This window comes from Peromyscus leucopus, chromosome 5 (assembly GCF_004664715.2).
Source record: "Peromyscus leucopus breed LL Stock chromosome 5, UCI_PerLeu_2.1, whole genome shotgun sequence".
NCBI classification, from domain to species: domain Eukaryota; kingdom Metazoa; phylum Chordata; class Mammalia; order Rodentia; family Cricetidae; genus Peromyscus; species Peromyscus leucopus.
This window is the reverse complement of record NC_051067.1, coordinates 141719000-141732934: the sequence shown is the minus strand read 5'-3', so window position 1 is coordinate 141732934 and position 13935 is coordinate 141719000. Positions and strand designations below refer to the sequence as shown.

The window sequence follows — 13935 nt, the reverse complement described above, 5'->3', positions numbered from 1 at the left end:
TCAGTGGAGAAAGGGACACAGGACCAGTCTCAGTGACAGGAACAACTCCCTTAAGTGTCTTTTCTCTTAAAAGAAAACCAGGCATTGTAACCCATAATTAAAAGCTAAGATGACTTTGGGCTTTGTAAAATGTGACAGTGGACCTTTGATTCAGAGAGGGATGGTGGTCTCCAAAAGCAAGTTCTGGCCATGTACACAGGTTAAGAAGGACAGGGACTCTTCTCAGTTCGAGAGAACCAGTCACGGATACTTTAGTTTGGTTACTAGGTGACAGGAGAAGCTCAATTACCAACCCGTATGTCTTTTTTTTTTAAGTTCTGGATGGAAAGAAACCATATACTGAGATTAGGATCTGAATTATCTTAGATGTACCAGAGCTGTGGCAGCTCCACGCTACAGAGAAATACGTACATTGATCCTGGTTCTATGCTGGGACCACGAATAAAGAAAGGCACACGGATGTCAAAGTCATATGGCATGGATTTCCCCTTGACCAGTCCGAACTGTCCAATGTGGTATCCGTGGTCGGCAGTGTAGATGATATAAGTGTTGTCCAGCTCGCCTGTCTCCACAAGCATGTCGTACAGCTGTAACAGAGCACAGGACAAGTCAGAGCCAAGTGTGACATGGGGGTGACCTGCCAGAGCCTTGCCCCAAAGGACTTCCCCCAAAGGACCTGGCTGGCCTCGGACTCACAGTGCTCCACCTGCCTCTGCCTCCCACGTGCTGAGATTAAAGATGTGCACCACCATGCCTGAATCTCATCATTTTTTTCAAAAGCCAAGAGTGACTTTCGTAAGGCTGGCAAACAGGGACATCATCCACATTTTAAAATACTTAATGATCCTGCTGGGGGAAATATGCCGCACTACAGTCAAAATGTAGCTTTCTTTTTTTTTTTTTTAAATCTAGTACATTCTGCTTACAGGATTTGTTTCCCATTTGCTAAACAAGCAAACAACAGAACAAGTCATGAAACCGCCTCTCCCAGCGAACTCTCTAGATTTCACTTTGAAAATTTTCATTTCATCACTCGTTTATTTAATTATAAGTGTAAAGAAGACCCAGTCCGGGTAGAGTCAGTCTTCTTTCAAAAGCCAGACAGACAACACGATCATACTTGGTTTCCGTTTTTATACTGCGAAGATGAAGTGGAGTCGCTGTTTGCGTTAGGTAGGCTCCTTAACACTACCTCCTCCACAATTCTCACCGGTCCCTAGTGCAGTGTATTAAATCTGCTCTAGCCACTGACATGATTTGTTCAATTTCTGAAAGCATTTGAGAGTATGGACCCTGATTTGTGATATTTTGATTTTTCTGTCCTTTGTCACCGGCTCCTTAAGAATCAAACTCGAGGCCGGGCGTTGGTGGCACACGCCTTTAATCCCAGCACTCGGGAGGCAGAGCCAGGCGGATCTCTGTGAGTTCGAGGCCAGCCTGGGCTACCAAGTGAGCTCCAGGAAAGGCGCAAAGCTACGCAGAGAAACCCTGTCTCGAAAAACCAAAAAAAAAAAAAAGAATCAAACTCGAAGAAACAGGATAAGGGGACAGGGATGAGGGTCACTGACCACACTTGCTTCTCTCTCTCAACACAATAATGGGAAACAAAAACTGGATCGACTGGGATGGATCTATGGGAGGACGTTAGATGAAAACATGTCACCACGGGGAGGGGGCCTTACCCTCTCTACGGAGTCGTCAACTGACATCAGAGTCTGGAGCCGTTTGCGCTGGAGGACATTGGTGAACTCCATGTGGATGGGCAGCATGGGACCCGTGTACTGCATGATCCAGTGTTTGTCCATGTTCGGTGCGTAGTTATAGCTTGGAGTTCTGAAAACACGCAGAAAGCAATCTTATCATAAATACATTTTTGCAAACACTTGGTCCTTTGGGGAAACATTTCAAGTTAAAGGCTGTGAAATAATCTCTTCTGGGAGATAAGGTAGTCACTGCTGGAGTGTTTTTCCTCTCAAGCTTCTTGAAATCTCTTTAAGTTTTGAGACTGTCTGCAGTCTCCACCACCCCAAACAGTATACATCCTCTGTAGGTGTGTAAATTCACACCGATAATACTCGGACTGAACATGCAATTGATTCAAGTTCATCTGGGCTCCATGAATAAAATGTGTAAGCAGCACATGACGATGAGATTTACAGATAAAACGGAAATGCAGAAAGGAATGTTCTCGGGGTGATGTTAGCTAATGAACTGTTTATTGCTAATGAGCCTAATAAATAAAGATACCAGCATGCTATGCGGGTTGATGATGACTCACAATCTCAACACATTAATCTCTTTAGATAATCTTATCGATCACTGGTACATCTTCATGAGATTTGCTCGTTCTTCATGTTGTATATTAAAACCATTAATTCAGTTATATTTGCTAGAACTATAACCAAGACTTTGTCTGCAATTTACACATTTACCAATAAAATGCTTGCTTCATAGAGAAATTAATAGGGGTAGAAGACAAGGGTTTTATAGAGAAGTGGGCCCTTTTGCTGTAGAATAGGCTCGTTCGCGCCTACATTTACTGGGTTGCAGAGATCAGTGCCATCAGCTACACAGCCCTGGGGATTTAAATGGCTTTGCTACCGTCTTCCCTGATTACCAGAGATGCTATGATCTTGTGCTCCTGAAGTGCAGGCCTATGTTAGCAAGATTCTTTTGTGATTGTTTGTTTTGTTCTGTTGTTGTTATTGTTTTCCAAGATAGGGTTTCTCTGTGTAGCCCTGCCTGTCCTGGAACCTGCTTTGTAAACCAGGCTGGCCTCGAACTCAGAGATCTGCCTGCTCTGCCTTCCTAGTGCTGGCATTAAAGTAGTGCACTGCCACTGCCTAGCATTAGCAAGATTCTTATGCCGAGACACTGTTACTCATTCATTCAAACCTTCTCTTCACAAGCTATGAAAAGCTCACAGAAGGTGTATTTACTGTAAAGTGTTATGCAACTTACTGTATGTATTTTAACTAATTTGATTGTCTCAGCTCTTTTGGTGAACAGGTTTACTATCCCTAATCACCTACTATTATTTTATAGACGAGGAAACCAAGGCAGGTAAGTAACTCGCATGGGTTAGCAAAGATGGCGGAATCAAGTCTGGATTTTCGCAGCTCACATACTTCCATAACATGAACAAAGGGACGAGCAAGGGATGCTTCCTCTTTGTGACAGCGCTTTTAACAGAAACCACAGGTTTACAAACAGCCAGTCTCCCAGAGAAAGCCACCATCTGTACTGAGCGAGGAATCTGTTTACCTGTCTCTCTTTGGGGGTAGAAGTCTGTAGTTGAAAGATTGTAGGCAGGAAGTCTGAAGTGTGTGTGTGTGTGTGTGTGTGTGTGTGTGTGTGTGTGTGTGTGTGTGTTCTGGAAATGGTCCCCGTGAGCCAGGTCATTCCAGGAGACCTCGGCAGGCACCACACTGATTCTCTAACACTGTGAACTTCCCATACAATGTTTGCATGGTTGTACTTGGGGATGTTCTTGTGCACACTGAGGCATAAAAATGGCACCTGTTTTTCACATTTTCTCCAGCCAGGAGGGTCGCAGAGCCCATTCATACATAGAAAGTCCTAAGTGGCAGCGAGCATCATCTTGTTACCTGGTAACTGTCATGAAGACACCATTCCCAAGTGATGCTCCGCAGAGCACAGGAGTTCCTGCTAAAGGGACAGCCTAAGTGAAAAGGGAGCACTCAATTTGCACATCTGTGAATGGGTGCAAGGCACTCCTCCAAGGCTCTCAAACAAAGCTTAGGAGTTTCCTCCACAAGCCAGTAAGCGAATTCTTTTCATGCAAATATCTAGGTTGAAACAACCCCATAATATCAAACTGCAGATTCCTTGAGTAACATCTGCCATTCTTTTCAAGGGAAAATTCCTTTCCCTTCTTTTTCCTTTCCCCCTTTGAGACTATGTCAAACAGAAACTTTCAACATCAATGTTTGCCGCCCACCAGATAAATGATTCTGGAGCCAACTGGTCCAGATTTTTGACCTGGAAGGATTCCTCCTTTCTAGAAGCTGGCCACAGTGGGCAGGGAGCCCTGGCTAGGACTGAAGTCTGCCTTCCTCATTGTCTATGCAGCACGCCCCGCCCCGTTACAAACAGGATTAGATTTAGAAGCTGAGAAGGGCAGAGGGGTTTAGAAATCCCCATGCAAGGGTTTTGCACCCATGGGGGGTGGGGTATGAGGTCAGAGAAAGACTGCACATTGGTCATGAAAGGTCTCCTAGCCATTTACCAATTGTGGCCCGAAAGGGGATACAGCTGTAAGAGATTACAACAAGGGTTTCTGTATAATACCCATCCTCCCCTCGCTGCCTTTGAAGTTAGGTCGGCTTAATTTAAAAATAAATCTAGTTGACTTTTTTAAAACCACAAAACCTCAACGCAAATAAAAATTACAATAGGGAACCAACGCGCAGGCTCACAGTGGGCAAATTACATCTTCCACCAGCTACCTTGATGTGCTCGGTGCAGCCCCACCTCACTTTGAGGAGCCCCGGGGAGCTTGCAGCAAATTACAAGCCTCCAATTGGACTCCTGGATTTGCCGAATGACATATGTTAAATCTGGCTTATATTAAAAGGGAGAGTTCAGGGCCTGTTGTCAAAGCTGTCCACCCCCTCCCCTGGTAGTTTTCTGACTTTCTCAATATGGGAGATGACCTCTAGCTTGGAGGATGCCATTCCAGGTGGGATCCCAGCGGGTAGCAGGGATCTGGGGCATGCATTTGCTTTTTAAAGGAAGGCCGACTGCCACTGCTCCCCCCACCGCGAAGAACAACAGCTGTTTGGGGACCTGCAGGTGGAGAGTCCATGGTTGCTGGGATTGACAACCTCGTTGAAAAGTGATCGGTTGCCAAAGACTGTGGTTGCCTCCTGCTGAGCTCGGCCGAATTCCTTGAAGATGCAGCCTTCTGTCCCCCGGTGATAATTAAGGCTTGCTTGCCTCAGGACTGACTTCAGCTTCCTCCAAGGGCCTGGAACTGTCTGTCACCGGGACACAGCTTCACTGAGAGAAGTGGAGAACTCCTTAAAACGGGAATGCTGTATTTTCACTTGTCTGGAATGCTTGGGAGTCTGACTTCATTATTTGTCCCAGTTCTGTGATGTGTTACTATATGATTCCGGACAGTTCTTTTTGTGTGTGTGTGGGGTGATGCCCCAGTTTCTTCATCTGTACAATGAGAATAATGACTTTGCAGAACTTCTTGTGACGGTTGAGAGATTTTTGTGACTCTTGAACACTGCTTCTGGGGTTCCATGCTACTCTGGTCTACAGGTAGCCCGGCTAGCTCACTGAGGCGTCTCGCTCCCCTTGGGCAAAGGAGAAAGCCAAGTGTTCCCTCGGTGATGTCCCACTGACCCAAGCTGCGGACGGAGCACAGAGAGGCCCCCAAATTCCAGCTGTTGTGACCACAGGCTGGCAAAGTTTTCCCTATCAAAAGGGAATCCTTCCGTCTTCAGCCTTTTACCCAATGTAAAGTGTTCTCCTTCCTGCTCCGGAGCCTACCACCTGTTGCTGAATATCAATTTAAGTTGCAAATACAGGGACTGGCCCTAGGAAGCCCATTGGATGGATGCACCACAGAAAAGTGCTTAATGCTGATTACCACTTTAAAATCGAGACGCCGAAGGATCAGAGCACTACTTTAGAGTTTCTGTTCCTTTACAACAAGAGAAAAAAAACAAACAAACAAAAAAACAAGCTCAGAATCTATTTCAGAGGAGTCACTGTCTCAGAGGGTCAGGCTGGTAAAAAAAATTTCTGCCTGCAAAATGAACGTTCTAAGTAGATCTGTGCATTGCCACAGACTCTTCCCGGGCTGTGTTTGCCTGGAGCGCCTGCAGACTGCTTTCCCCTAGTCTTGCTTTTCTGGGGTTCTTGCTCGGGACAGCACCACACACTTGGCTGCACACGAGCTCAGTCTTCAACAGTATGCCAGTTTTCTGTGGGTTCCAGTCTCTCTCCAGTGTTACTTGTTGACAAAAGTAGGGACAAAAGGTTCTGAGGAACCAACAGTGCCACCTTTCTCTTTGGTGGGTAGGGATTTTCAAAAGAATGATTCTTAGTAGCCAAGAAATAGCTCCAGGAATGCATGTGTTGTATATTAAATCCATATTGGGGAATTGTGAACTTCATGGTTCCTTTTGAATATTGATGGCCTTGGCTGTCATTCCGGTGATAATATATTTCTTTTGTTGATGTGTTGAATATCTATTTTTTTATTTGTTTTTTTAGTTGCAAACACCAACAACAAAAAAAAAGACAGTGAAAGAAACACCACCCAGTGAGTGGAAAGGCAGATCTCTACTCAGCACAAGCCCAATCTACAGGCTTAGGACTCACTGGCAGAGCCTTACACTGGAAACGCTATACCCACGCTCCTAAGCCATGCCATGTTCAATTTCACTAAAATTGAAATTACTTAATTGACTTTCTGGAGATATGCCCCACCTGACTTCAAATATCTTTAGGCAGATAACATTTGAACACACACAGAGTAAGACCAAGTGATCTTGATTATAGGCATACGATAAGAATAGAGAATTGTTTAATGATGCTGGAAATGCCAATTGGAATTATGCAAATACGTAGGAGCCACTCTGATGTTCACTGTGGCTGTGACATGAACTGAGACGTGGCCCTGGTGTAGTGGGAAGAGCAACAGGGACAAAGAGAAGTGACACCTGGTTCCAGCTTTGTTCCCAACTATTCCTGGGCCCTGAATGAAGACATTTATGTTTTCCTTAAAGCCAACAATTGGAACCTTATTATTATTTTTTTTTACTTTAAAAATTATGGAACCAAGAGAATTGCTGATTGCTTTTTGATCTCTTAAAACATATTCCTGAAGAATCCTAGTGCTATTTTAAAAAAATTTTTCATGTCCACTAGCTGGTGAGGTCAACATTATTCACTTGGTAAACAGAATTTTACAACTAAATGAGGAGCCAGGCTCCTCGACAGGTGCTTTTGTCTCTGCCTTGGGTCAAAGTTGCTAGGACAGGGTTCATAGGGTGTCCCATGTGACTGTGCTCCTCTGGAGGCCTGCTGCTAAGCTCTGTAATTTGGATACATAGGGGTTCATCATAAAGTGGAAAGAACGGAGTAGGTTTATAGAAAAAGGAATAATTCTGCCCAAATTGGACATTCATAGGCATATTTAAAAATTTCATCTTCAGAAGTGTAACTTTAAATATTTTTTGTGAAAGGGATTAAAAATACAAATTCTTGTTAAGCCCAGAAATTTTATAAAGATTGATTCTATTTTTAAATCTTGTATGTGTGTCTGTGTGGGTTATGTACACGTGAATACAGGTGCCTTCAGAGGCCAGGAGGGAAATGAATTGCCCTGGAGCTGGAGTTACAGGCAGTTAGGAGTTGCTTGATGTGGGTGCTGGGTCCTCTGGGAAAAGCAATAGGGCCACTTAACTGCTGAGCCTTTTTGCAGTCCCAAGAGAGGATGTTTCTTTACAGCTCCAATTAGCAGCTCCACCCCCACCCCTGCCCCCTCTGTCTCTTGGTGTGTGTGTGTGTGTGTGTGTGTGTGTGTGTGTGTGTGTGTGTAGTATGAAAGAATCAACTACTGAAACAAAACAATTAAAAACCATCTCCAGAGTTGATGGGCTACAGTGGGTGGCAGAGGCGGACTATCACAGTGGGTGGAGGGTAAAAGGCTGGACCTATTCCATGAAAGTTTAGCAGGGGCTCCACCACAGTGAAGGGCTTCATGATAAGAGTTTTATGTGGATTTCCCTGTTGGAGCTTTGCTTGGATTTCTTGGAAGCCAAGACGGGACGAGCTACTGTCTGATTAAACAGGCCCCCCATGTGAACAAGGGAGCGATAATCCGCTCCTTTTCTTAGTTGGGAGGCATAACCTCTCCCCTCAGTTTGTAAAGCCAGTGTGCCGATTTTGAATGGGCCCCTCTCTTTGTCAGAGAAGCAAACACCATGGAAACTTGATCCACTCGCCCCAGTCTAAGAGGGTCAGATAGCCACAGCCCAGGGCTGGATGAAAGGGAGCGGGTGATGTTTGGCCACCTAGGAAGACCTGAAGCAAAATGTCCACATGACTAGCTTCCCGCACCCGAGGAGCGTCTACAGCTCCATGCTGTTTCCACAGGGCCTGCCAAATATTTCTGCAGAGCACTTCACTGCTTGCATCCCATTGCTTGACTGCATCGCTAATGTTTTCACTAAGGAGGCCAGCCATTCAGTAGCTCCATGCATCACAATCTGCAGCTTGTCTCCAATTTGTCTCGCTCCTTTTGTTGAAGGACTGAACTCTGAACCTGGGCACTCATTCCCTCCCTTCCTCCATCAGCAGCCAGGGAGACCCTTGCAAGAAGGTGCCCAGGAACTCAAGGCTTCCAGGGACTGCTGTTGGATGTATGTGGATCTATCCTTACATGCCGGGGGCACAAAACCCAAGGATCAGTGGTAAAGAAGTCCAATCTCTCACTGACTGCATGCTAATTTCCCATGACTGGCAATGTTCTCTCATGTGGCATTTGCCCAGAGCAAAACTGCACGTCTAGGAAAAAAAAGATAGCCCAGACTATTCTTTTTAGAATAGCCAGGTGTGAGAGGTCCATTGCAGCGAAGTCTTAACTTGTCAAGGGATTTACCCTGTCACCAGGGGCAAGTGTGGGCTTATTTCTCTATCAGCTCTCTTTGAACCTTGAGTTAGACAGAATGAAATTATACTATTTGTGGGTCAATCATATTGACATTTGCATATGATTGATCTTAATAGAGAGGGTCAATAAGAATGAACAGCTTCTGTGTCCCTACGTGGGAACGTTACCTCTGCTACATCTCTAAAGTCTGGCTCATGACATCACATCAAGGTGACTCATGTATTTGCACTTATGGATGAGCTCATGGAAGCTCTGAGGTCAAACAAACTGCCTGTGGCCTTAACAGGGACAGGTAAGACAGACCTGAATCCTTTCACTCTGCCAGGCAAAGGGTTTGCTTCGTTGGGGCAAAGCTAAGGGCCCAGCTGGCTTGTTAGAAGTATAAAGGAGTAGCCCAACCCTTTCCCATGTGGAAATGATCAAGTCAGCTCATATTCCTTATTACCCTACTCATATACAAACTCACTGAGGTTCCCAATATTTTGCAATCATTTCCCCCTTAAGCTTTATTTCTTATTACTTTATTTGTACCCCATTCTTCAGCTCCTGGGTCATGTATTAGATCAGTGCTTCTCAGCCTTCCTAATGATGCAGTCCTTTAACACAGCTCCTCATGCTGTGGTGACCCCCAACCATAAGATTACTTTCGTTGCTACTTCATCATTTTGCTACTGTTAGGAACCGTAAGGCAAATATTCTTTAGAGACAGTGGTTTGACAAGGGAGTCGTGACCCACAGGTTGAGAACCATTGTCTTTGATGATTTCATGTGCGTAGTGAGCCTCGTCAGCGCTACACTCTGTCCCTGAAATCATCTACCTTCATGGCTGTAGCATCTCCCGCACACATTTTCCCCATCCTTCCAGGTCTACCCTGAATGCCTGTTAATCCGTTTCCCCCAAAGATGCAAACGCTTTCCCCCATTGCTCTGTGGTGCTGTGACTGTTGCTCTGTGCCCGACACTTCTGGCCCTCCATTGTTATGACTCTCTGGGCACTTACCCATCTTCCCCGTAAAACTTGGGTCTGGGCAAATTTACTATAAATCTTCTAAGTTTTACAGACCATGTACAGCTCCACTTGGCTGGAGGATCTCAAATGTAGCTGCATTGTATACATAATGGATGAGTGTGGCTGTGTTTCAGTAAAACCTTATGAATACAAGCTGGATTTGGGACACCCCCCCCCCCCCCCCGCCCCGTGCAAGTTTATTAGTGTTTAAGGGGTACCCATTGGGCCTTCCTTAACTAAGATTAACTTCCTTAATCTGTGCTGTATGATAACCTTGTATGTATAATTTCTAGTGTTAGAGTCCAAGGTGCACTCTTCGGAGCTACCATTCCCAAGCCCCCCTTGACCTCCCCTCCCGACCCTGGACTCCTCTCCACCTGTAGTTACTGTCTGTACATGCAACCTCGCTGTTGGGATCACTTGAGTGGCTGGTTTTCATATAGGCTTAGGATCTAGCCTCGAAGCTTCAAAGGCAGGCTGACCTCTAAAGAACCATGAAATGCCGCATTTTAGCAGCCCCATGCCCTGCAAACGCCGAGAAATGCCCTTGAGGTATAAAGGCTGTAGAAAGTCATCTTAGGCTGGGATGGTGTTAATGCAACAAAGGAAGCTATACACTGTGATTTCCGGTCAAAGCAGAGGGAGAAGGTGAGCTTCGAGGTACTACTGAAGAAGCCTGAAGGATGGTTTCCTCCGCAGTGCACCTGCTGCTTGCTGAATTTGTAACTGAGCTGCAACAAGGAGCCACCTGCTGAGAGGCTCCATTCATAAATCCATCTGCAGAGTCAGAAACAGGGGAAGGATTCTGTCCACACAGTTGAGTTCAACTCCCCCGTTGCTGGAGCAACTGTCTTGTGTGTCTCCATCTTTCATGCAATAGATATTTGCATCCTCCTGGGCACAGCAGGTGACCCACTTTGCTTCTTATTTATTGTTAGTTTCTGTTCTAAGTGAGCTCTGACCTCTTTCCTGTCAGTCTTGGTCATGTGACCGAGGAAGGATAGTTACAGAAAGATACTAAGAATAGAAAGAAAACTTCCTCCCGGGAGCCTAATACCTGGCAATTCCATCAGTGGTCTCTTCTGTACCCCTAAGGTTCTTTCTGTCTGGGATCTTGTTTAGAAGAGCCAGGAGGGGCAGCATTTAAGCACACCTAGATCATGAACCAGTTTCAGAGGTTTGTGATAAAGGTGCCTTCTGAATGGATGTGTTTCAGCAGACCTGGTCCCCGCTGCTCCCCAGCTGGAAGGCTGCGTTTTGGGTGTGAAGGTTGGGAGAAACTGTTGACAGAGGCAACAACAAAATCTTGTTCTTTGCTGCCGAGGCACCTCGACTTTTCCACCCCTGGCCAGTGAGGATTATCAGCACACTGCGGCTCTCTTCTCTCCCTCCGCTCCTCTCAGCCACCGGGGCCTCCCCTGAGCCTCCCCACAGATGAAACATCAGGTTATTTTAAAGCCGTGACCTGAGAGGGCCTCCCAGGCAAGCTACTCCAGTTGCCTTCTGCAAAAGCCTAATTGGACATCTGCAGCCAAGCTGCTCCTGTGTTCCCCAGGAAAGAAAATAAAGCCACGTTTCTGCAGCCCGAGCAGAGAGGGGCCGCCCCGCAGCTACGGAAAGCAAAGCACTATTAGGTCATATTCCAAAATATCATTGACGACACTGAATGGGACTTTAGGTGAAAACTGCCCCCATTTTCCTGACGCGAGCCTCTTCATTTAGTAACTGGCAGACACTGGAAATGCGATTCCCAATCAGAACCCCAGCACGCACTACTGCAAGCCTAGCTAGCGGCTCTGCCTATCCTGTGCTGTACCCCTCGGTTTTCACATCCTGACACCAACACCGTGGAGCTGGCATTTCTGCCTTGGGGCTGTGTAGCATGAAAGGAAATAGGGTAAAGAGGAGGATACGTTGGGGAGCCCAAACAAGGGCCACGTTCGGCAAGGATGCATTGTTGCTTTTGTTACTCACATGTGTTGGGAGGCGTTGGGGTACAGTTTTGAAAACTGTGGGGCCGAGTCTTCAGGGCCGTGGGGCGCTGCGTGGCTGATCACCATCATAACGGGCCTATGGGGATACATTCTCTTAGACATTTTGAAGTAATTAATGCTCTCGTTAGTGATTAAGTCTGTGAAGTAGTCCTGAAACATACATTTGACACAAAACAAAAATTACAAAAGGTGACATTCAAGATCACATCTGAACACCCCTTTCCTCAGAATCTACCCACTGAGTACAGAGGCAAGGTCTAAGCCTGAGAGGGACGACAGCCTCCCAAGGAGCCAACCACCTTCAAGAACAAATATCTGTGGCTGTTCATGTTTAGGGGAACCGGCTTAGCAACAAGGGGGAAAAGGACGTGCAATTTAGCAATCAGGGAAGGAAAGAGGTAAGTTGTGCTTGCCTAAGATAATCATGAAAACTGGCCATATCGATTCAAGAACACATGAAACACCGGATACATATCTCATTCTCAGGTTTCATTGATAGTAATTCGTTGGTGAAACATTTAATTACTCCAAGGGCAGGAAACGCCCACACCCGCTTGACATTCACAACTTCAGAACACATACGCAGAGGGACACACACACACAAACGCACAAACCCAGGAAACGCTTTAGTCATTTAATCTACCTGTAAGAATAATACTACCATCAAATCGAAGGCCTTGTCAAAAGTCACAGGTACAGGGACAAATGGCAGCATTTTATCAAGTGGTTCACTTGGAACACTCAAACGTGGGAGCATTTGATTTCCTGCAGCTTATACTATGCGAACTGTACGAACTGTACGAAGAAAGCGGCCCAGCTGCGGGGATCTGAGTCTGACTTGCTAATGAAATGACTTAGCACACAGTGTAGGGGGTGAGGCATGATGCAAGTTTGGAAGTGGGCAGGAGGAAGGAGGAGGACCGAGAGGATGAGAACTTTAATTAAGCCACCTGCTTCTCTGTGCCTACCCTTGGCCTAAAGCTGTAGTGTAAACTTTGTCAGAAACCCCTAGGCAATGGTCACAATGTCAAAGACTTCCAGGTCCAGCTGGTCACATGGTGTGGGTTTAAGGACCAGAGCAGCTGCCAGAACAGTGCTGGGGGCAGAAATCTGTGTCACATCCTTGTGAGGACACGTCCAGAGGCTGTCCCCACCCCCTTTCCATGTGGGAGTCTTTTTAAATTTCTTTACAAGCACACGCACACACACATAAACACACACGCACTCCCGTGGGCATGCACATGCGCACACATGCACACATACACACTCCTTTCCAATACAGTTGTCTTTGACACCTAATCAGCCGTGATAATGAGCAGGTTGCGCTGATTTAGTATTTGGAGAGAATCGTGATTACTTTGTTCTCCTTAGGACAACGGGGAATAAAAGGTTAATAGCTTGAACAAGGAGCATGAAAAGCATCCCTGCAGATCGAAAGTGATAGCAATGACAATTAGTGTGCATGGCATGCATCCTTTGCCTGCAAAGATTTTTGTCCCCAGCCAGGGAAATGACCCAGGATACATGAGTGGTTGAACCACTCCAAGCTGAGTTTCCTTGTCTTTTACAATGAGGACGTGGATCAAATTTGCCTTCAAGGTCCCTGCTGACGTGACTCTCCAATTTGATGTCTAGAAGCCTATCAGCAGTGTTAGTGAGTTCATTTGTATTCATTATTTTCAGGACGGCAGGAAGAGCCAGCCTTACACCTCATGTCTCTCCGAGTCCATTGTTCTCCCATGAAGGCCAGGCACAAAGACAACAGCATGCCTGAAATGCTACCCAGTCCCCATTCACTTTCTACCAAATGCCTGAACCTGTTGAAACAGGTTGCTAGAGCCAGCTCAATTTTGGCATTTTTAGGAAAATAAAATGGATCTGTCCAGAAGGAAAGAGAATGTTTTAGAAAAATTACCAAGCTGAATTTAAAGATATTCTTCCCTTCACTTTTATGGTCTCAATTTTTTATTAATTTAAGTTAGTAATCTTAGGAGAATTTTTGTGATTGTGGTTTTGTGCTTTAGATGAGCTCTCACCAAATACTCCTGGTTGGCGTGCACTCACTATGTACCCAAACTGGCTCAAACTCTCGATGCATCTGTCCAAGCCTCCTAAGAGCTGGGATCACAGACACACATCACTGTGTCTGACTTACTTTTGTTAACTTTAAAGTCTAGGATCTGCTTGTTTGGGAACCATGGGCCGTTTCTATAGACTGATTTGGACAACCTAAGAGTGACAGCCGGAGGGAGACTGTTGTGAACTCTCACTGACCA

At 45.8% G+C, this 13935-nt stretch overlaps 1 protein-coding gene across 2 annotated transcripts in view; it reads right to left on the bottom strand.

The window, feature by feature from the left end:
* Nucleotides 1–13935, bottom strand: part of Sulf1 (sulfatase 1) — a 168370-nt gene that overhangs the window by 43814 nt on the left and 110621 nt on the right. For both annotated transcript variants that reach the window (XM_028864577.2, XM_028864578.2), the window contains exons 7-9: nucleotides 11640–11809; nucleotides 1683–1833; nucleotides 412–587 (exon numbers count right to left, since the gene is read on the bottom strand). In XM_028864577.2, coding sequence (XP_028720410.1) covers nucleotides 412–587; nucleotides 1683–1833; nucleotides 11640–11809 — 497 coding nt within the window. The remainder of the gene's footprint in view (nucleotides 1–411; nucleotides 588–1682; nucleotides 1834–11639; nucleotides 11810–13935) is intronic.